This window comes from Pagrus pagrus (genome assembly GCF_965226575.1).
Source record: "Pagrus pagrus genome assembly, chromosome: 2".
NCBI lineage: Eukaryota > Metazoa > Chordata > Actinopteri > Spariformes > Sparidae > Pagrus > Pagrus pagrus.
In genome coordinates this window covers 23,942,402-23,963,416 of record NC_140186.1, presented here as the reverse complement: position 1 = coordinate 23,963,416, position 21,015 = coordinate 23,942,402, and the positions used below count along the sequence as shown (strand labels likewise).

General features: G+C 38.6%; 3 protein-coding genes across 3 annotated transcripts; all 3 read left to right on the top strand.

Annotated features, from left to right (window-relative positions):
• The first annotated feature begins 2,007 nt into the window (after positions 1-2,007).
• Positions 2,008-6,972, top strand: LOC311265059 (uncharacterized protein). The gene is made up of 6 exons (XM_084366375.1): positions 2,008-2,117; positions 2,656-3,000; positions 3,904-4,017; positions 6,035-6,130; positions 6,225-6,259; positions 6,368-6,972. The coding sequence occupies exons 1-6, from the start codon at positions 2,078-2,080 to the stop codon at positions 6,521-6,523; spliced, it is 786 nt and encodes a 261-aa protein (XP_084222501.1). The 5' UTR covers positions 2,008-2,077; the 3' UTR covers positions 6,524-6,972.
• Positions 6,973-10,840: 3,868 nt separating this feature from the next.
• Positions 10,841-15,286, top strand: LOC311270559 (uncharacterized protein). The gene is made up of 6 exons (XM_084375510.1): positions 10,841-10,931; positions 11,013-11,321; positions 12,383-12,487; positions 12,581-12,622; positions 12,735-12,883; positions 14,023-15,286. The coding sequence occupies exons 1-6, from the start codon at positions 10,895-10,897 to the stop codon at positions 14,452-14,454; spliced, it is 1,074 nt and encodes a 357-aa protein (XP_084231636.1). The 5' UTR covers positions 10,841-10,894; the 3' UTR covers positions 14,455-15,286.
• Positions 15,287-17,055: 1,769 nt separating this feature from the next.
• LOC311267164 (uncharacterized protein) lies at positions 17,056-20,056 on the top strand. The gene is made up of 5 exons (XM_084370052.1): positions 17,056-17,124; positions 17,621-17,950; positions 18,489-18,530; positions 18,636-18,766; positions 19,629-20,056. Exons 1-5 carry the CDS (start codon positions 17,058-17,060, stop codon positions 19,959-19,961), a joined length of 903 nt encoding a protein of 300 aa, XP_084226178.1. The 5' UTR covers positions 17,056-17,057; the 3' UTR covers positions 19,962-20,056.
• The last annotated feature ends 959 nt before the right edge of the window (positions 20,057-21,015 follow it).

Genomic DNA, 21,015 nt, shown 5'->3' with positions numbered 1-21,015 from the left:
ACATTTTAAAGGAATGGTTTGACATTTTAGAAATACACTTCACCCCTTTCTTGCCATGAGCTAGATAAGAAGATGAATACCTCTCCTAAATCTGTCCATTCATTACGAATCTGGATCCCACTGTCATTATCCGCTTTGTGCGAATTATGGGCATGACCTCCAGGGCGACTTGTTGCTTAACCAAAACCAATTTTCCATGGCAACAGGACGCTAGCCCTCTTTCTTAGAGCGATTGGTACGGCGTATTATTCATTCATCAAGATCTAGGTTAGCGCCTTTATCGAGTGAATACTACTTACATTGTTTAACACACTGAGCTAACGCTTCAAAAGCAATGAAGTCGTTGTCATACTTTTGTACGTAAGCTACTTCCGCCGAGCTCTGGGAGGATCACCCAGAATCATTTCCCCAATGACCTCTCTTGTGACCTCCCCAGGAAACTTGTGGGTAAATTATAGCACAAAGACTGGAAACAGAGGGAAACAGAGGGAAACAGCTAACCTGGCTAACCATACTTATAGCCGTTTCGTATAACCATAGGAAATCTGACAAATTGTTGCCACTTAAAGGCTTCCTGATTGATCAGCAACTTAAAAGACAATGGATAGTGAAAATCCAAAGGGACATGGGCCATATTTCAAGGTAAAACAACGTAATTAATAATTCCTGTTAGCATATGTTAGAGAGAGCTAGCATTAGCATTGAACAACTTCCTCATGCCCAATGGATCCCAATGGATTCTAAAATATTAACAAACCTCTTGGACACATTTATAGGCCTGGAATTGAAACACATTGAATGTATTCAAACTGTAATGTTAGCTAGGGAATCGCTGAATGCTAACATTAGCTAAGAGGATAACTATCAAATAATACCAAAAGTCAAGGTAAAACAAAATATTTATTAGCAACTTAAAAGATAATCAAAGGTGACAATCTGGACATCGATGTATTTCAAGATAAAACAACATATTGGTAACCATTAGCTTCCGCTAACGTTAGCATTCAACCGATTCCAAGCTAACATAACTGTTCGATAGTGTTACAGGATACAATTGGAGAGGAGTGAGTCAAAAATATCTTTGCAAATCTTTGACACGTTTGATCCAGTGAAGTGAGAGTGAAATGCAATTTATGTAATCAAATGGGAGGCAGTTAAATGCTAATGTTAGCTAAGGGTTATCAAACATGTTGTTTTACCGTGAAACATGGCCCATGTCCCTCTGGATTTTCACTATCCATCATCTTATCAGTTGCTGATCAATGGGGAAGTGGTGAAATGATAAAAATGTGTCAGTTTCCATATGTTTATACGATTTGCAACCTGGAGCACAACAGCATTACATCATCCCAGCCTTCAAGCTTCCAATCCTGAGCATGACGTCAGAGGAAAATGGCTTTTGTGTGAATATGATCTACAGTATTGTAATGACATATAGGGGAGAATATTGCAGAGGTTTTTTTCTAGGTCAAGTGGACTGTCCAAATAAAATACTGCTATTGTGGAGGAGGGTGTTGCTTTTTTTTTTTTTTAAATAAAGAAATTAAAGATAAGCCCTCCTATTCATAAAATTAAATTAGCTGAAAATTAGCCTGATTTGGTGATGGAGGTGGGGTTTATGAAACAGTCCTCAGACTGCTCTCTGATCCCCGTGACACAGTCAGCAGACAGCTTGTTGAGTTTGATGCCCTCCAGCTTCCTGTACTGCAGATGCACACAGACACCCAGATCCAGCTGCAGGAGCCTGAACAATAAATATAAACAATAAGGAGTTTCACAGTCATGAGCTGCTTCTTCAGACCAGAGTGACGGAGAGGAAGGGGCTAAAGAAACTATAGTAGGCTATACTGTATATTCTCTACTTTAAAAAGAAATCTAATGGCACAGTAAAAAAAGCAACTTTGTAAAACAGAATTATGCTCATTTATTGGTGACGTGAGCTGAAGACAAAACTGCTGCTGCAATCATTTTCCCTCAAACACATCTTTGTAGCTTCTCTGGATCTTTAAGGTACTCCAGTGTTATGCCACTGGACTAAGTTTTCTTCTACTTGGTTTGTTTTTATCCTGGCGAAAGAATGAGGATTCTTCATGTTCTTACTTTTTGCTGCTTCTCAGGTGAGTTTTGACACAGAATGTTTTATTTGCATTGTATTTCACCATTAATTCATACGTGAATGAGAGCAAATGTTCAGTTTTGTGGACCCGACAAACATTTTAAATTATTGATTCACAATCATACTAATATATTAAATGAAAAGAGATACTTTTATTCTAATGTTATTTAAAAAAAAAAAAGTCTATTTCTGCCCTCTGCTGTAAAACTAAAGGGACTGCTCAAACAACAACAGCGATAGGTTTTATCTAACTAGATTAACTGCAATAAGCTGTGTAAGTGTCTGGACCCGCGCGCATGAAGAGGGAGAGAGAGAGAAAAGTAGGCTACACACATTCCCAGGATGTCAAAAAGCTAAACGAATAATCCTGTAATGTCGCAAGCATACAGATTTTTGTTATAATGAAAATACAGCTTGTGTGTTTTATAGGGCAAGCTGTGGGTGGGTGGTTATGATGGTAACTGAACAGAATGAATAAAAAAATGTCATATACTAAAAGTTGTGACTGGATGTTTTTGCATTTGTGTTTTATCCTGCAGCTGTGTGTGCGGAGGCCTCGGCAGTGCTGGAGGTGAGAGGCCATGTTGGAGGAGAGGTCTCTATACACTGCTCTGGCAGCTGGACCACAGACAATGACTCCGAACACTTCAACATGTACTTCTGCAAAGGAGACTGCTCCGGAGAAAACACTCTCATTCAGACTGAGAGGAAGGCCTCGGCCATCACAAGAAGAGGGAGATACAGCATGGAGGTCAACAGAGGAGATGGAGCCTTCAATGTGACCATAAAGAGGCTGAGGAGGGCGGATGCAGGGACATATCACTGTGGTGTGGGGAAAACCTTTAATGTGTTGTACCAGGAGGTCATTCTCATGGTGCTAAACGGTAAGTTCTTGATTAGATGCATAACATGTCAGCAGTTAAGGGACGTTGTGGGATAATGATAAACTATGCTCTAATGAGGATTGCAAATTTGGTATGAAATGAAGCTTAAAGTGTTAACTGTGGGTTACTGTTAGATGGTGATTAGGTCATGTTGTCTGGACTGTAAGACTGAAAACTCATTGTCTTGTAAATACCACTGATTCTGCCTGCAGGCTACAGCAAAACACTTAAAGATGATCAATGTGTAGATAACTGCACTACACTACACCAGGGGCATGTAGCTTTGAAGCAGAAATTCAAACTCTTAATTTTAATGAGGTAATAATGCAAATATTTATCTTTACCATAAGTGACTAAACAAGCTGTTCTCAGAGGAAAATAAGCTCCCCAGAACACTGTTTGAAGCTAGAAAGGTGGCAGGGTCCGCCACATATAAACAAAGTAACACGGTATAAAAGTTGTGCTGTCCTTTAAGGTCAGTTTGTTTATTCAGTTTATTCAGACGTGAAAACAAAGAGAGTTTGTTTAGTTAGTTTGTTTAGGCACACAAAAATCAGTCAATGAAAATCTTTCTCTTCTGATTAAAATTACCTCCCCAGAACAACGTAGTTATGTACATTATGTCTTGTGATGCGTCATACATTAAGCATCAATATCACATGACCACGCACACACACACACACACACACACACACACACACACACACACGCACACACACACACACACACACACGTACACACACACACGCACACACACACACACACACACACGCACGCACACACACACACACACACGTATTCCTCATCATCCACCCTGTCCACTCAAAGCTTCCACTGTTCCTCCTGGATCTCCTCCCTCCACCACCGCCACCGCCACCACCGCCACCACACTGCGGACTGAAGCACAATCTCTGCCCCAGAGCAGCTTTCAACCCAGAACTGAACCGTCCCCAGCAGCATTAACCCTGCCTGCTGCACAGGACAAGACAAACCAGCAAGCAGCAACCAAACTCAAAGGTATTTCACAGTTTGGCAGTGGTTCTCTTATAGCAAGCTAAAAAAAAAAAGCAAAACATTTTTTACACGTTATAATGATGACGATTTTCTCCTCTGCTTGAAAATATGTTTTGTTTTAGTTATTCCTCTTCACTGGCAGACTCAGGATGTTTGAGGGGCGGGGGCAAAAAGATAAAAAGGGGCACCAGCGAGCAGAACCCAAGACACCCAAGAGGGACATTTTATCATGTTTTATCTACCATAGGACGTCCAAAAGGGCATTTTTGCAGGGGGCACCAGACACTTGAAGTCTCCTTAAAAATATCGAGGGTGTACCTCTTACAGATGTTGAAATGCCGTGGTCTTGTCATACATATCCAGTGGTTTCTCACTCACAAATGATAAAATGCAGACTGGAACTGTGGTCCCTGCTGGCAGCCCCTCTGACTCTGCCTTAAAAAAGTTAGTTAAAAAACATGTATTGTGAACATGATATAATAGATTTTGTACACATGTCAATATGGTGTATATTGTATGATGTGTACAAACTTGAACGTACCTGTGGTTTGCAGAAACGTTAACTGCTTAAATTTTATCCTGGTGACTGAACTGTGCAGCAGCAAGGGGGGCTCTGTGGAAGAGTACCCACTCACTCTGTAGATATACTATAAGGTTAATTATACGTAAGCGAATGAAAACATAAATACGAATATGATATTATGATACATGTACGAGATGATTTGTGGCATCATAATTAGTCTGGTAGTCTGGTGGTCAGTGTCATGTGGAAGCCTCCAGGTCATACATACATACACTGAGACAACTCGTGAAGCAGGAGGAATCAAGTGTTAGCTAAGTGTTATCTTGTGTCCAGCAGTTCAACTTTTAAAATGAAAAATATTTCTATATTCATAGATCCTGGATTTTTCTTTTTTTTCTAATAAAAGAGGAGTCGATGTGCTTCGACCATTTAATTTATTGTTTTTGCACTTGGGTATGTTTAAACAGGAGGGGATATTTTCTCATGCTTACTAGTTGTGCTGTTTAATTTAAAGGCAATGCTCATTAAAAAGGCTAAACTCTTCTCAGGATATCATCTGGATTTTATATATATTTATATAATTTTCTAGCATACGTATACCTGAGTCGTGACCTTCACGACCAAAAAGACGCCATAGCCTTTGTGGTTTCAAGAGTTATTGGCCGACAAGTTGAGACTTTGTTACAGCTACACATGCCGATAGATGTGAGTTAGATCTTAAATCATTCTGTAAAGCCCAACAGAAATGTAATGAGACACCAGAACAAAGATATGTCACCTTTCTGTCAGGAGGTTTGCTAACTATACAATAACAACTTTTATATTTTCCAGGTATTTAGTTGTATGCAATGCTTAGTATTAACGGATTATTAACGGATTAAAAAAGGCATGCATTATTAAAATGTGCTGCTTGAAAAAAGTGAAGTCATGAAAACACAGTGTTTAAAGTGTAAATGTCATTAAAATATGCATTGTGTTGAAGAGGCAGAGTTTCCACAGACTGCAGTTTCAGTAATAAGTGGCGAGAGGTGTTGGGTTTTGAGTCAGGGGCAAGACAAGTGTTTTTTCCCCGACTGGAAAAAATGTGTCATTGTGTTTCTCTTACGCCAACCCTCAACTGAATGTGAAGGAAATCGCTAAACTAAAGCACTGTGTTAGGCATGTTGGGGGACCGTGGGTACACCAGAAAGTAAATTAAAACTTTTCATTGCACTCTGCATGCAGAGTGTATTATTGATTGAAATTAAGTGTTGCTATTTCCAAGACAGAAAACGAGACTGCGGAAACACTGGATACACATTAGCATCATAATTAGTATTTATATGTAGAAAATCAGCTTAATGGGTCAAAACTGTTGTGTTTTTTTACTTTTTTGCTATTGTGATTTGGCCCACAGGGCCACCGTAGAACAGGACTACTTTGTCACTTTGTTGTAGTACTGTAGTGTAAACTGTTTGGTCACCAGCACACATGTATGTCTGTTTCTGTTGTTGGCAGACACCACAGTCGTCATCATTGTCTCGGTGAGCCTGGCTCTTCTGGTTTGTGCGATTATACCTCTGATATTCTACAGACACTTCCGGAGTGACCCTGGTGAGGTGACCGGTGCATAAAGATATAAGGGGGGAAACACTAGCTCTACTCCACAGCGTGATCTTAAATATTTCCTGTTGCTTATCTGTTTCAGAACATCAGAACAAACCTGACGCAAACAAGGGCGAGGTGAGTTACCTTTACCATTACCTTTTTATATTTGGATTAAAATGTCTTTCTTGAATGACTTTTAAAAGAATTCCTGCTCACATAAATTACATTTTTCATTATTTACAGGCTGATTGCTGTGAGGGAAATGCAGATGTTGCCTCCACTCAGGCTGCAGTAGGGCTGCAGTCTTTACAGCCAGATGTTGATCCAGAGTCCAGTGCTCAGGATGACTCCCAGTATGCTGACGCCTACCAGGCACTCGATCACAAGAGTCTGGACTGAACAGGGTTTCTTCTGTTTCTGAGCTCAAATCTGACCTCAACCTCTTCATTGTATTGACCATATGACTATATTTTGGCTCAAATATATATTATTCCTTTACAATGTGTATGTTTGTACGAGACTAAATTCTTTGCAGTATAATACAGGCTTTTGCAATGATAATCATCAGTGATATCCTTGCTGTCCTGGACATTCTTCAGAATGGGAATAAGATCAGTGAGATTTTAACATGTTGAAGAAGCCTCAGTTAGACACATCTGGTTCTGCCTGATGAAAGCGAAGGTGTGGGCAGGTAGATTTGCAGGGTTTAACAATAATATGTGGTCATACAGGTATGCAAGAAAATTAGATTATGAATGATGAATGAAATAAAACTCACATTGTAATTTGTACTTTCTTTTTATGTATGAATTCAATGTGTCATAATCAACCTTTTACCTTTAATGATATTTTTGTTTGCCTTTGTCTATAAAAAGTTGAAATAATTTTGGAGAAGAAATTCAAACTCTTAATATCAATGAGGTAATAATACAAACTCAGAAATATTTATCTTTTCCATGACTGAATAAACAAGCTGTTCTCAGAGGAAAATAAGGTCCCAGAACATAGTTTGAAGCTAGAAAGGTGGCGGGGTCTGCCAAATACAAAGTAAAACAGTATGAAATTGTATTGTCCTTTAAAGTCAGTTTGTTTATTCAGTTTATTCAGTCATGAAAACAAAGAGAGTTTGTTGATTTAGTTTGTTTATGCATAAAAAATTCAGTCAGTGAAGATCTTTTTTCTTCCGATCAAAATTCCTCCATAGTGCGCCTTTAAAAACTAAATGAATTGTTTTCATTGTGACGTTTCTGCAAACCACAGATATGTTAAATTTGTACATTTCATTTCCTATGGATATGTTAAAACTTTATGTAACAATTACCTTCAATTTTCAACTTTATGTTGACGCTGTGCTTAAGGTCTGCGTAGGTTTAGGCACATAAACAGTGTAGTTAGGGTCTGGATCATGTTATAAAAGATCATGTTTGGACTTAAAATACCTGGTTTTAGTGCCTCAAAAATGGGCGACATGTAAATGCAATCTTTTTCATGTCATTGTGACACAGTAAAAGCATAAGAAATGCATACAATGGTTTGTATTGTTTTTCAGTTTATTCCTTTAGTTTGATTTTTTTTTTCTTTTCTTTTCTTTTCTTTAATTTTTTTTTTTTTTTTACTTTAGGCATTTTTAAGTCTTCCATACAAACAGGTTGCTGATATATTAGACACAAAAGGTAGGGCTGTAAAGAGTTTCAGATGCCGAGTTTCTCTTTATATAATTCACAGTAGTATTGTAGGCAGACCTGCAGAGGGTGCTACTGTACACACACTTTAAAATTCAACCTGACCATTACTCCCTCTCACAACTAACCCTGGTAGCTTAATGGCCATGATTCCTGAAGAAAACGTGCAATATGTTCATAACGACAACATTGCAAACACTCACGAGACTTGTTGCCATTTATTTAGTCCCTACTTGTCTCTGTCTTGTTCCCGTATTGTCATGAAGAAATCAAATGCAATAGAGGGCAGAGTGGCCTTTAAACATACTGTATATTGTTTTTTGCAGACATCTGCATGCACTGGCATAAGAAACAAAACAGCACCAATACCATTTACCATATAAAATGGTGCTTTGGGTGTTTTTGTTGTTGCTCAGCATGATTAATTGTATTAATTTTTTTCCAAAAGTACATTTAACTCATTTTTGGATTTGACCCATTATTAATCAGTCAAAAGCAAACATGAAAAAATAAGAATTAAAGGTGCAATATGTAAAAATTGGCCTCCTGGCAAAGGTTAATCGAAAAGAATGGGGGGCAGCGTATCACTGGAGTGATGGCTGCTAACTTCAGCTGCCTTTAGCTAGAAGCTTGGTTAGCTGCACAGCTAGCAGTCCAGTATCAAGTATAAAGATGTCATATCTGTCATTTCTGTCATCTGACACATATTGCACCTTAAATTTGTGTTTGAAAATATGACGACTTTGATGTGGTATGTATGTTATTAGGGCACACATGCACAAGTCTGCTGAACCGTGCTTATTACTTAACATCACCATGAGTCATGAACTTTCCAGGAAGGATGTGAGAAGGTTTCATAGAAAAGGCCTTTTCTAACACCTCTGCCCACACGGGTGAAGAGCACCTCCAGTGCCACTTCTCCTCATGCTGTTTTACTACAAACTTTGTGAAGGATGACTCAAACACAATGACTGATATGTGTGCAGCTGCCTCCATGTCTGCTGCTTGTTCTTTAAATAACAATAGAGTCATTTTCTGCCTTTTACACTGACATATAGTGCAACTAAAGGCCCAGTCGGAACGTGTTTTGCCATTTTATTTTTAGACACTAGCTATCAGAAAACATTCATGACTCACTTTGAGATATTCCATAATGTTTGCACTAAAATACAACATTGCAGTGTTTTCTTATTTTGTTTAGCTTATATAGCTTACATATAGATCAAGAAGTGCTTATGATTGTCTGTGGGTGTCTGTTAATTAACTACTGTACTAACAATAATGACATAAATACTGGACACAGGGAGCTACCTGACTGTGTCCAACCGTAGTCTGACTCACTGGATGTAGACTATGGGTACAAAGCCTTTTGCTATCTGCATGTTAGCTTTTTCAACAGGAAACAACAACCACAACCTCCGAGCTTTCTCCACAGCGCTGACAGTGGAGAAAAGTCAGGTTGTGTGAGAATAGTCCTCCTGTAACCTGTAAAATCCACCTACCAGAACCTCTAAAGCTCAATAATTCTTAATTTTACATATGTTTAATCCATACAAAACAGTTCAATAAGTAGAAAAAAAACAATTCCTGGTGGGGTATGGACATAGCTATTACATGCTTTATGCTAAGCTAAGCTAACCAGCTGCTGATTGTAGCTTCATATGTAATGGAAATCGTAGTATCAACCTCCTAATTTAGCTGTCCGTTCGAAACCAATTGTGTTTCTTTCAAAAACGTCAAACTACTCCTCTGAAGCAACATTATGCAACTTTTTTCTTAGAAATTACATCTTAAAAATGATTTTGATGGTACAGTGTCCTGTAATAGGGTGAATGGTGTCTCTGTCGCTTGTTCCTGCGCACAGTGAGAGGGCAGGATCACAGCGTTACAGACATGTTTACTTCAAGATACACATTTTCAACATGTAGTGTATCAGTGTTCTGATGTAATAAGTTTTGTTTGTAGTTATCACCTACATTACATCTGACAAATTGTTACAAAGTTGGGATTTGTATTTACGACAGTGGTGTTGCACTCAGAAACTGTAGGGGGTGCCAAATCGCAAACAATTTCTACATAATGTTGCTTTAAGCACAATGAAGCATTTGTTTGGGCAGAAACAATTTGTGGAGACAACATTGACATCACCTTTTAAGCTGATATGGAAAATTTGTCAGGCAAGAGTTAGATTATTTAGACATCCAGCAGTCACAGAGCAACATTATCAATCACTTGGAGTTGCGTTTCTGTCCACCTAATGACTGTGAGTTCAATATTCGCTCTCTTTTAGCTCTGTTTTGGTCTCCACCTACTCCTGATGGGCATACAGTATACGGCGCTTTAGCTATTCAATGCGTCACTATGTTCACCAGCTAGTTGCTAACCATGTCTGTCCGCTGCTTTGTGCTGAGCTAGTACAACAACAACAACAACAACAACAATAGTCCCATGAGAACGGTGAGAGTGAACCAAAACAGTAAAAATGCAGGTCAGACATATGCTGGAACTGCTATACAGCAAAATCAGGGGATACATTTTATAATGCAGTTTTATAAAAACGCTGATGATAAAGCACCTGTGCAACTTTTCATTCTCAGTACCAAAGTGAACTATATTTTGTTTTCATATGCCTAATTTGAATTGTTCATCTACATATCAGTGGTAGATGTGAGGAGAAGTGTAATTTGATATGTTATTGTAGCGATGTACATGTCGAATTTCAATTCCTGCTTTGCTTTAACATTCACCTGAATTTCAAAATGAGGATACAAGAAAGTGACGGCTATGAAACAAAGCGTGGGACTGCCTGACGCATCGACGGGGTTGATGTCTGATGACAGCCCCCGCCTTCCGTGCCTGTACAGCCAAAACCACAGGAAGGCAGTAAAAGAATTGAGAGGTTATCTAGCTGCCATGTCAGGTGCACACGGTGTGCAGAGGGGAGAGCGTGATGAACCATTTCACCACTGTTCAGGTCTTAAGTGACATTTCTTTCTTTTTTTTTTAAACAGGTATAAATATTAAATTAATGTACCAAACGTGGAGGGAAAACTCAGAATAAGGAAGAACTGGCTTTTTATTCACCAGAATGAAGACCATTTATGTCTTCTGTTGCCTTCTAAATGGTAAGTGTGCCAATAATACACATACATAAATGTAACTCTGAGATTGTTGAACTTTTTCTCACATGATTTTATTGTGGACAGTGGGAGCAAGCATCAATGTAGAGGGATTCGAGCGGGGTGAAGTCTCGTTCCAGTGTCGACACAGGTTGGCTTGGAAAAACCATAAATACCTCTGCAAGGATCCATGTAAAGTCAGTGAAGATATACTGGTTACCGTAAAGTCTGGTAGAAGAGCAGAGTCGGGAAATATAACTCTGGTGGACTCTGGGGACGGAGCCTTCACTGTGACCTTCAGGCAGCTCCAGCTGTCAGACTCGGGGAGATACTGGTGTGGGGTGGACAGGCTTGGACTTGATTCATACACCAGAGTACAACTTACTGTTAAGGAGGGTACGTGCAAGATCTCATCATTCTCACCTTGAATAAGATTTATCCTCAGACTGACACACTGATTACTTTTATATTTGTCTCTGCAATTTCCACACCAGTGTTGAATGTAACTGAATGCATTTACTTAAGTACTGGGCTTGCTGTAAGTACAAATTTGAGGTATTTGTGTTTGACTTGAATTTATACATTTTATGTTATACTTCAAGTCCACTGCATTTCAAAGGTAAACACAATTTTACTCCACTGCATTTATCTCTCACAGTTGTTACTCAGATTAATGTTATTAATATTAATACGTTTATATAATGCAATGCATTTCTCAATCTTTTTGGCTTGCGACATCTTAGAAAGTAGTATATATATTATATTATATATTATATTTTCTTGTCTTATCTTGAGTTTCAAAGTTATGAAAAATCTCCCTGTTATTGGAGCAATTCCTAAGAATTCAGAAGCAACAATTTCCAAGATTAGTTAACCCAAAAATGAAATGTACTAATTATCTGCTCACCCCCGTGCTGATGGGGGTGAAGTTTCGTAGTCCACAAAACATTTCTGGAGCTTCACTGCAAAACAGCGTTGCAGCATTCTCCTTAAAATTGAAGTAGATGGGGACTTGTTTTGAAATGTTAAAGGTGCACTATGTAGTTTTGGAAATTAAAATATATTTTTTTCTTTTTTCCTGATTTTCCATTGGATGGGGGGTTGATTAGATAAGACTAAATTTTCTTTTATGGGTGGACTTCTCCATTGAGAACTAAAACTTTGCATTTGATTCTCTTCAGTACCAGAAATCATAAATATCATCCTGAACTGAGATAAGACAGGATTTCAGACCCAGAACTTTTTTCCTTCTACCACCCTATTAATCAACAGTCTGATATATATAATACTGTAATACATCATTCACAGGGGACATTTTACATTTTTGTTAACTTACACATGTAGGACTTTAAATGAAGGGCTTCTATATGTAACGTGGTGTTTTTAAGTTGTTGTTGTTGATACTTTTACCTTGGTAAAGATTCTGAATACTTCTTCTTCCACTTTTCCCCATACAGCTGTTGCAAGTGAGACAACTATCATTTCTGAACTCTCTCCCACATGGACGTATCAGAATATTTCCAACTCAACACTATTAACATCTGCAACAAATCTTTCAACAGGTAGGAAGAAAACTTTGTTATAGTTTAGTCCTTACAAATACGGACCATAGATAAACAAACTCACAGAAAGTGATTTTCTATCCAACCTTACAGCGTCAAACTACACTGACAGAGTAGATCAGAGCATCAGCACAGGTGAGTTTCTATCTTATAATCTGACTTGCACAGTTATTACGTGAATATCAGCTGGCTATTTGTGGATATGCAAAATTGTTGACTCATCTTTCTCATCTTTGTTTTTGGTCAGGCACTGTGTTGTACGCTACCATCGGGGCTGTTGTAATGCTCACTATCTGGGTGTTGGTGATCTGCTTCAGAAAGCACAGAAAAAACTTCAAACCTCAACCACAAGTTTGCTTCAACAGCACAGACACCGTCAGTGCAGATGAAAGAGAGGTACGAGACAGAAACTGAGGCTCAGCATGTCAGAGTGTCTTTTAATAACTGTCTTCCTAGAGACACATGACCATCGTCTTAACAGACAATAAAATGAAGCAAATGACGATCAAGTTTCTTTTCCTGTTTTCAGAACTCAATGTATGAACAGGGGTTTTTCCAAAAATCAGTACACATTTCTCTTTATTTTGAATCAAGGGGTGTTTTAAAACCACAATTAAAGATAACTGTCGTCGATACAGCGGTGTTGCATTGAAGGAATAGTTTGAAATCTGACCATAATATAGACCATATTCACACAGCAGACATTTTCCTCTGACATCACTCTCAAATGTCATACTGCTGTGTTATATAAACATATGTAATCTGACAAATTGTTATCATTTCAATTCTGTCTGATTGATCACCAACTGTGAAGAAAATAAAACCATGTTTCAACAACAGGTTTCACAACTGAAAAGCTTCCATTAGGCAACAATTGACGTTAGCGTTCTGCGACATTCTTGCTTATGTTACTGTTTGATACAATACTGTTTTGATGTGATACGATTAGGAAAGGCATAAATTAATTCTGAAATATCAACATGCGTCTTGGAGACATTTGTCTAAACCTGGAAGTGAAACAGACAGGATGTAATTAAACAGTGATGTTAGCTAAGAAGTTGTTAAATGCTAACATCAGCTAACGAGTTATCAAATATGTCGTTTCACCTTGAAACATGGCCGAATGTGTCTCCAAATTTTTACTGTCCATCATCTTTTCAGTTGCTGAATGATTGGGAAGCTGTGAAATGACAGCAATTTTTTCAGATTACCAACGTTTATGTAACTTGTAACCTGGAACAGAGCAGTATTGAATTACCCAGCATTCACCCTGAGTGTGATGTTGGAAGAAAATGTCTGCCGTGTATATAATAAGGTCTATATAAAGCTACATTCTGGATAAATACTGGGAACAGGGAGAACAAGCTAGGCTGGCTATATCCCGAGGTAAAAAAGAATCCACCTAGCAACACCTCTAAAGTCATTAATTAACAAATGATATCATTAAACCTCAAGTTTTTGATTTGACACTTTGGTTTATGTACGGATTACTACTACCACTATCTGCTAATTTTTTCCTTTGTCTTTTCAAACAGGTTGAGATTGGCGAAGACATACAGTCGACAAAAAAAGAGAAGTTCTCTTGTACTCACCACCCAAAACAGGACCCATCAATATCTGCGTCTACAGCAGCTGAACGTGGTGCTCACAACGTTATCTATGAAAACATCTGCTGCTCCAAAGTCCCTGCAGATTCAAGACATTCAGCTGCACACGTCCGAGACAAGCATGACATCAGCTCTAGGATCTACATCGAACCTTTGCCGCCTACAGTATCTGAAAGAGCTGGTGATGGCGCTCTTGGAAAAGACACAAATAAACCTACAGCAACTAAAAATGCGACAGGAAAACCTACAGAGAGCTGTGCAAACAATAGATCAGCTTGTCACTCCAGGTCTCGCAGTGATTCCAAGGAAGTGAGACCAAGATCACTTTGGTTTGGTCTGGATTTATCTGGAACTATCTGAGCTACTCTCAAAGCTGTGATTCATGGGTTTTGTGGACTGTATGTCCTATTCTGCTTCTCCAATTATAAGCAACATTTGTCTTTTACTGTGAAGTACTTCCTTTACAGACTGCTGGGTGTAGCAGGTCCAGTCCTGTGAAAGAGAAACTAGCTTGACATAGTTTTAAATATTTGTTTTGCTTGAGGTGTACATTACAATGTGATAAGAGTTGATCATATATTGAAAATGACGCCTCCACTCATGCAGTCAGGCATACATAAAAAATCCCTTCTGTGTGTCTGACATGGTTTTTGCAGAAAAAGTACAAAGAACACAAGTGCTGGACACAAGATCTCTCCTACTTCACCGTAAAGTCCATTCTCATGTGTACTGGAGGCTTCAGGTTTCCACAGCACACTAGTGTTTGAAGATATTGGACCAGGATTGGCTTCCAAACTTTTTGTGATGTCACAAATCATGCTCGTAGCCCCGCCTCCTGAATCAGATGAGAAAATAACAGTTTCAGCAGATGAATGTGATAACAGCCTTCCAGTGTCAAACTCTGCACATACATCATTCTACACAGTGAAGCTCAAACGTTCAGCTGTAGAAACAAGAAGAAACACTTTCGTTTGACTAGAGGCAGATTTTAAAATGTATCATTTCTGCTGTAATAATATCATTTTGGACACCGTAATTTCAAAACTGTTATTTATTCTAATTCTGTTGACAGTTTTAGTTGATTGTAATGTTTCCAACTAAAATTCTTACATGTTTCAAACATCACAGTGTTCTTGCATTGGTAATGTAAGGTGTGGCACTTTGAGCCACATTTCATGCATTAAAGATGCTAATACCGTTTATTATTATTTCTATTATTAATGTCATTTTGTTTACCTGTATGCACAAAAGAAAGAAACCTCTGCAACACAGTCTCGACAATTATTTTCCATTACAAGCAAATGTTGCAGCCTGTTGTTGTTACACAGATCACATGTTATTAACAATGTATGTTAGAGAGATATAGAGATATAGATGATGGCAAAGGATAACAGTGCTACTTTATACTAAATCATAATTCACGAAAGGTTTGTAAACATTGTTTTTATTTTTGCTTTTGGTCACTTGAGGGCAGCAGATTCGACAGCTGCCTATTTATAGATCCAGCAATCACACAGCAACTTTAGCATTCAGTTGGATTTGTGTCTCTGGTCATCTGTTGAATGTAAGTTTTAATATTATCACAATCAACTACTAAGAACAATATCTGGCTCTTTAGCTGCTCAAGGCTCTACATCCACAACAAGTGGCTGATTGTGTCTGTTGATTAGTGCTGAGCAGTTATACAGTAGGTTTATTCTCTGGTGAGAGTGAAAACAGTAAAGTTTTGGGCAGTTAAACCAAAACAATCAGCTACAAGATGCTAAAACACGGCAGAGTCTGGTGACAATTCCCTGTAGGTTCGTCACTACAAGTGATGACATTCACAATATATATATTTTGATTTATTTGGATTTTTTTTTGATAGTGACAATGCAGTTTTACATACACATAGAAGGCAAATGATGTGCTGCACAGAGAGTTTATAGCTTTAGATTTCAATTCTTTAACACGCACAACATAATTAAAACATACAGCTTTCAATGGTCAGTATCATGAAACCACACATTGCAACACATCAATACACATAACTGACGTCAAAGTACAATAAACTAAAGCTCTCGGTAGAGCTTTGGTTGACTTTTAGCCAGCAATTAAAAGATTTTATATCTGGAATTAGTTTGATTTCAGTCGTGTTGCACAGTTGGCAGCTTTTTATGGAGAAAGCTGATTTAGATCTATGCTGTTTTTATTTGACAGTTACCATTCACCATACTTCTATTTACTCTCTTGTCTTTGGATATTTCTGGAAAGAGGCTCTGGGGCTAGACTGTTGATACATTTGAAAATTATTTTGAAAAAAACAGAAATTATCAAAACTAAGTAGAATATATCTTTTGAGTATCTGACAGTGATAGTGTTGCAGCCACTGTTGGACATCAGGGACTTAGCTGATGTAAATATGACCGTGTCATCTGCGTAAAGCTGGAATCTGGGACACTTGTAGGCAGGTCATTTATAAAGAGACTGAAACAGCCTTTCAAGTCACTGAAAATTGAGCTATTACAAAACTCTAAAAGAAACGGGCTTTTAGAAACAAGGATGCACACGTTTATCAGATTTTGCAGCATCATTGTATTTTGTATGAATCTTTGTATTTTCTAGCGGTATGTGTTAGAATGGACAGAGATTGTTTCTGACACAGTGCTAAAATGCTCATCTGGACAATTTAAAAAAAAAAAAGTTTTTACCCCGATTCCTAGCAGTCTGTGATGATTTAAGTCAATTACAGTAGAGGATGGATCTGTCATTTGCTGGTATCAAATCTGGTCACACAAATGTCACTTTTTGAGGCGCCCTGATTTCACTTTCAGAGGTTTAGTGTAATGTGTGGAGTGTTTTTTACATGAAAGAGGAAGAGGTACAAACACACGGACGTGAAAACGTGTGACTGAACGCACAGAAACTTTAGTCCAGGTTGCTGCTTCACTTTGCGTTGTGTGGACTGATGGTAACTGGGAGTGATGGAAGCGTCATCGATCTCATGGAGAACAACTATAACCTTCATTATTACGATACTACAAATCCAAGGTGGGCTGCGTGCTATGCATTAAAACTTTTAAAGCTGATGTTAAAGACTTAAGCTAAGTTAAAAATCTGTTTGTGTTAAAGGGGCACCAAGTAGTTTTGAAGAAAAATATGTATACTCAGAATTTTTATATTGACAATATTAATGAGGTAATAATTGAAACTCAGAAATGTTTATCTTTTCCATAACTGAATAAACAAGCTGCTCTCAGAGGAAAGGTCCCAGAACACCGTTTGAAGCTAGAAAGGTGGCAGGGTCCACCAGATATAAACAAAGTAAAACAGTATAAAAATCTAGTTATCCTTTTGTCCTTTTTTTTTATTCATTTTGTTCAGTCATGAGAATTAAGAGAGTTTGTTTATTTAGTTAGACATAAGAAATCAGTCACTGAAGATCTTTCTCTAACCCTTTAAAATGTCTTCCCCAAACTACATAGTGCACCTTTAACACACATGATTACATGACAACACAACTAACACACCTTATTCTGACTGGCAGCTCTGATCAGTATCAAAACAACCAGAGTTACCAGAGTGGAAGGTCAGACATTTGATTTCAGGTGTGAATATTCAGACGGCCTTCAGACGAATACTAAGAACTTCTGCCACCATGATGACAATGTGTCCTCCCATCAACTGATACGGACAGATCTACATGACAAGTGGGTGGAAGACGGACGGTTCTCACTTTACGACAACACCACCGGAGCGTACTTCATTGTCAGGGTGAAGAAACTCAGCTTAGAGGACGGCGGGAAGTACTGGTGCGGGGTGGACATCATCAACCAGTCCGCTTATATCAGTGCCATAGAACTGAATGTTGTCCCAGGTACAGTACGCCAGGATCACTATTTAACTGTTTGTTATGCACATTTCATCCATATGCATACAGTGAAATCTGGTTTCTAGTTGGCTCACAGCTTAAGTTAAATAGGTAGCTTCAGGGGTGAGTCACAAAATTCTGGGCCCTGTATCCTGTTCCTCCTCACATTCTTTCATTTAACTTTGTGGACCCTCCTCACACGAAGGCCCAGTTCCCTGCAGTCCTACACCCCTGGGTAGTACAAGATATAGTGTATAGTTTGTGTCCACCTGGAGATTTCGATCCAAAAATGGCAGGCTGCTGAAACTCTAAATGAGAACTAGGTAGAGTTACCTTTCCCATACATGTTCCTCTTTTCTGAACTTTCTATTCTCTATAAACAATCTGTATACCTACTATTCTTTTTCCTGTCCTTTGACAACAGCAAGCCCGTCAGAAAACCTTGCACGTTACAGTGAGCAAGATCTAACTAATCATTGGGCAGCTGTGTATGTGTTTATTTCATTTTTCTGTATAAACACTTTGTTGTATTCACACTTTCCAGCAACTGAACCACCCATCTCTCCAACGGACCTTATGATGGACAGTGAGTGATATGTGTGTGTGTCCATCTGTACCCATAGAGTTCATAATTGTATGTGTGTGAGTGGATCTTCTACCTGTAAACTTCAGTTGTTGTTCTGTCCTGCAGAGCTCCACCTGCCGCTGTACCTGACCGCAGTAATGTGTGTGGCAGCGATACTGGGTGTGTTACTGTTCACGCTTTGTCTTCTGATGGTTATTAAACACCGAAGATCAGGCCCACCACGCCAGAATAGAGAGGTTGGTCCATGATATACACATTCGGTCCCCCACTTTTGTCCAGACTGAAATATCTCAGCAAGTAGTGGATGGATTGGAATTAGCCTTAATAAGTGTTGTTGATCATCAGCTAGCCTCAGCTGTACTGTGTGTTTGGTGCTAATTGTAAAATTGTCATTGTCTAAATGTAAGGCGTCAATGGAAGTGTACATTTTTAAAGACGTGCATGTCATCTGTCATTGTAACCTACGGAGTAACTTTGGAGTCAGTCATCATCCAGTCACCCTCATGTCAATGGAAAGACACGTGAGGTTTTGTAGTCTACAAAACATTACTGAAGCAAAGAAAACATCAAAACAGCATCGCTGCATTGTACCAAACAACTGAAGTAGATGGGGACTTGTTTTAAAATGAAATAAATAAATAATAGATAGCCCCATCCATGGCTATTGTTAAGGAGAATGCTGCAACACTGTTTTGCTTCAACTCCCCAGAAATGTTTTGTGGACTACAAAACTTCACCTGACTTTGCATTGGCATCGAGGTGAGTAGATACTGACTGAATTTTCATTTTTGGGTGAACTTTTCCTTTAACGCAGAACCGACCTATAAATCCAGATTTTCTTATGCTAACACATCAAAGTAAGATGGTCAACATGGTAAACATTATACTTTTTTAGCCTCGGCATGTCTGCATTTAGCTCAAAGCAGCACTGTGTCTGTAAATGCAGCCTCACTGAGCTGCTAGCATGGCTGTTGTTTGCCTACTGGAAATAAAGCACCTTGTCCAGTAAGCACTAACATTCAGTATATACACAGAGAATAACATGAACTCTCATTCAAGAGGCAGTTGAAAGTCAGCAGGTTTGTGTTCATCCCACAGATGTCCTCTGACTACGAGACGATGGTGCCTGGTGTAACAACTGAACCTGAGCTCTGCTGCAGCTGCTCGGCTCCAGACTGCCCTTATCTGTCAGGTTCACCGCCTCCACCACCTGACCTCTGCTCCCACTTCACATTAAAGAATCGGGAGTCCACTGTCTCCCTCGGCCTCAGTGATTACGCTGATGTGGATGTATCGGGGCACTTGTGCCAGTACCAACAGTTGGATCTCAGCCGGACAGAGGATCACGTCTATCACAGCCTGCATGGAGACGGCCGGCCTAAAGATGGACCTCTGGGGGTCAAAGAGCAGATTAGGTGTTCATACAGTTAAAGGCTAGCTTGGATCTTATTTTTGAAGCTTTGACCATTAAATCTTTCACTTATGCTAATCAACAGAGCCTGACGGAGAGTCAGAACTTTTTGCCGTTTTCCAGCATCTCATCAATAAACCTGTTTATTATTGACAGGAATGATGAACATAACTGCAGCAATAAGACCCAGTGTTAAATAAACTTTACTATGTAATAATTAAAGAAAGAGGTGAAAGGATGTTTGTCAGTGTAAAAGTAAACGATCCGAGATCTTCAGTCGGTCAAGTAGCTATAGTGTTACTTTTTACAGTGTTTTGTTTGTGTTGTCCAAAGAGGTACAGAAGAGGTATCCACCAAGAATCATGTTTTTCATGAAAATAAACCAAGAGGTAATATCAGAGTGCGTCCTGGACTTGCTGATCATAAACATTCATTCTGCACACGTTGATGGTACAGTGTCTTGTAATACGGTGAATGGTGTCTCTGTCTCAGCCACTCCGCCCTCCCATCACTTGTTTCTGCACTATGTAACTTCAGTGAGAGGGCAGGATCACAGCGTTACATACATGTTTGCTTCAACATACAAGTTTTCAACACATAACATTGTTATGATGTATTGAGTTTTGTTGTAGTTAGCACCTACAACAATCAACAATCATCTATCTTACAAATTGGGCCTTTAAATATGCAAATGTTTCATTTTGTTGACATCAGAGTTGAAGGTTTTTTTCAGATTTTTACCTGATATCTCTTTTTATTAACCCATAAATCAGAAAATACTGTCAACAGTCATACAAAAAGAACATTTTATATGAATCAGGCTTTGAATGATATATGAACAAACCCCTTTAGAACATCGACAGCAGTGAAACTGGACAGTTTGGTGTATGTAAGTGCTAATGAAGTGGAGGTTTCTGGAAAAAAAAAAAAAAAAAAACATTTGAGGAAACTGCCTTTAAAGATATGTATTGTAAGGTGCTGTTGTTGTTATAAAATAATGAGACAATACAGGTGAATAGGGTGAACATCACACAATAAAACTTCAACAGATTACTTACATTAGGCAGTTATATT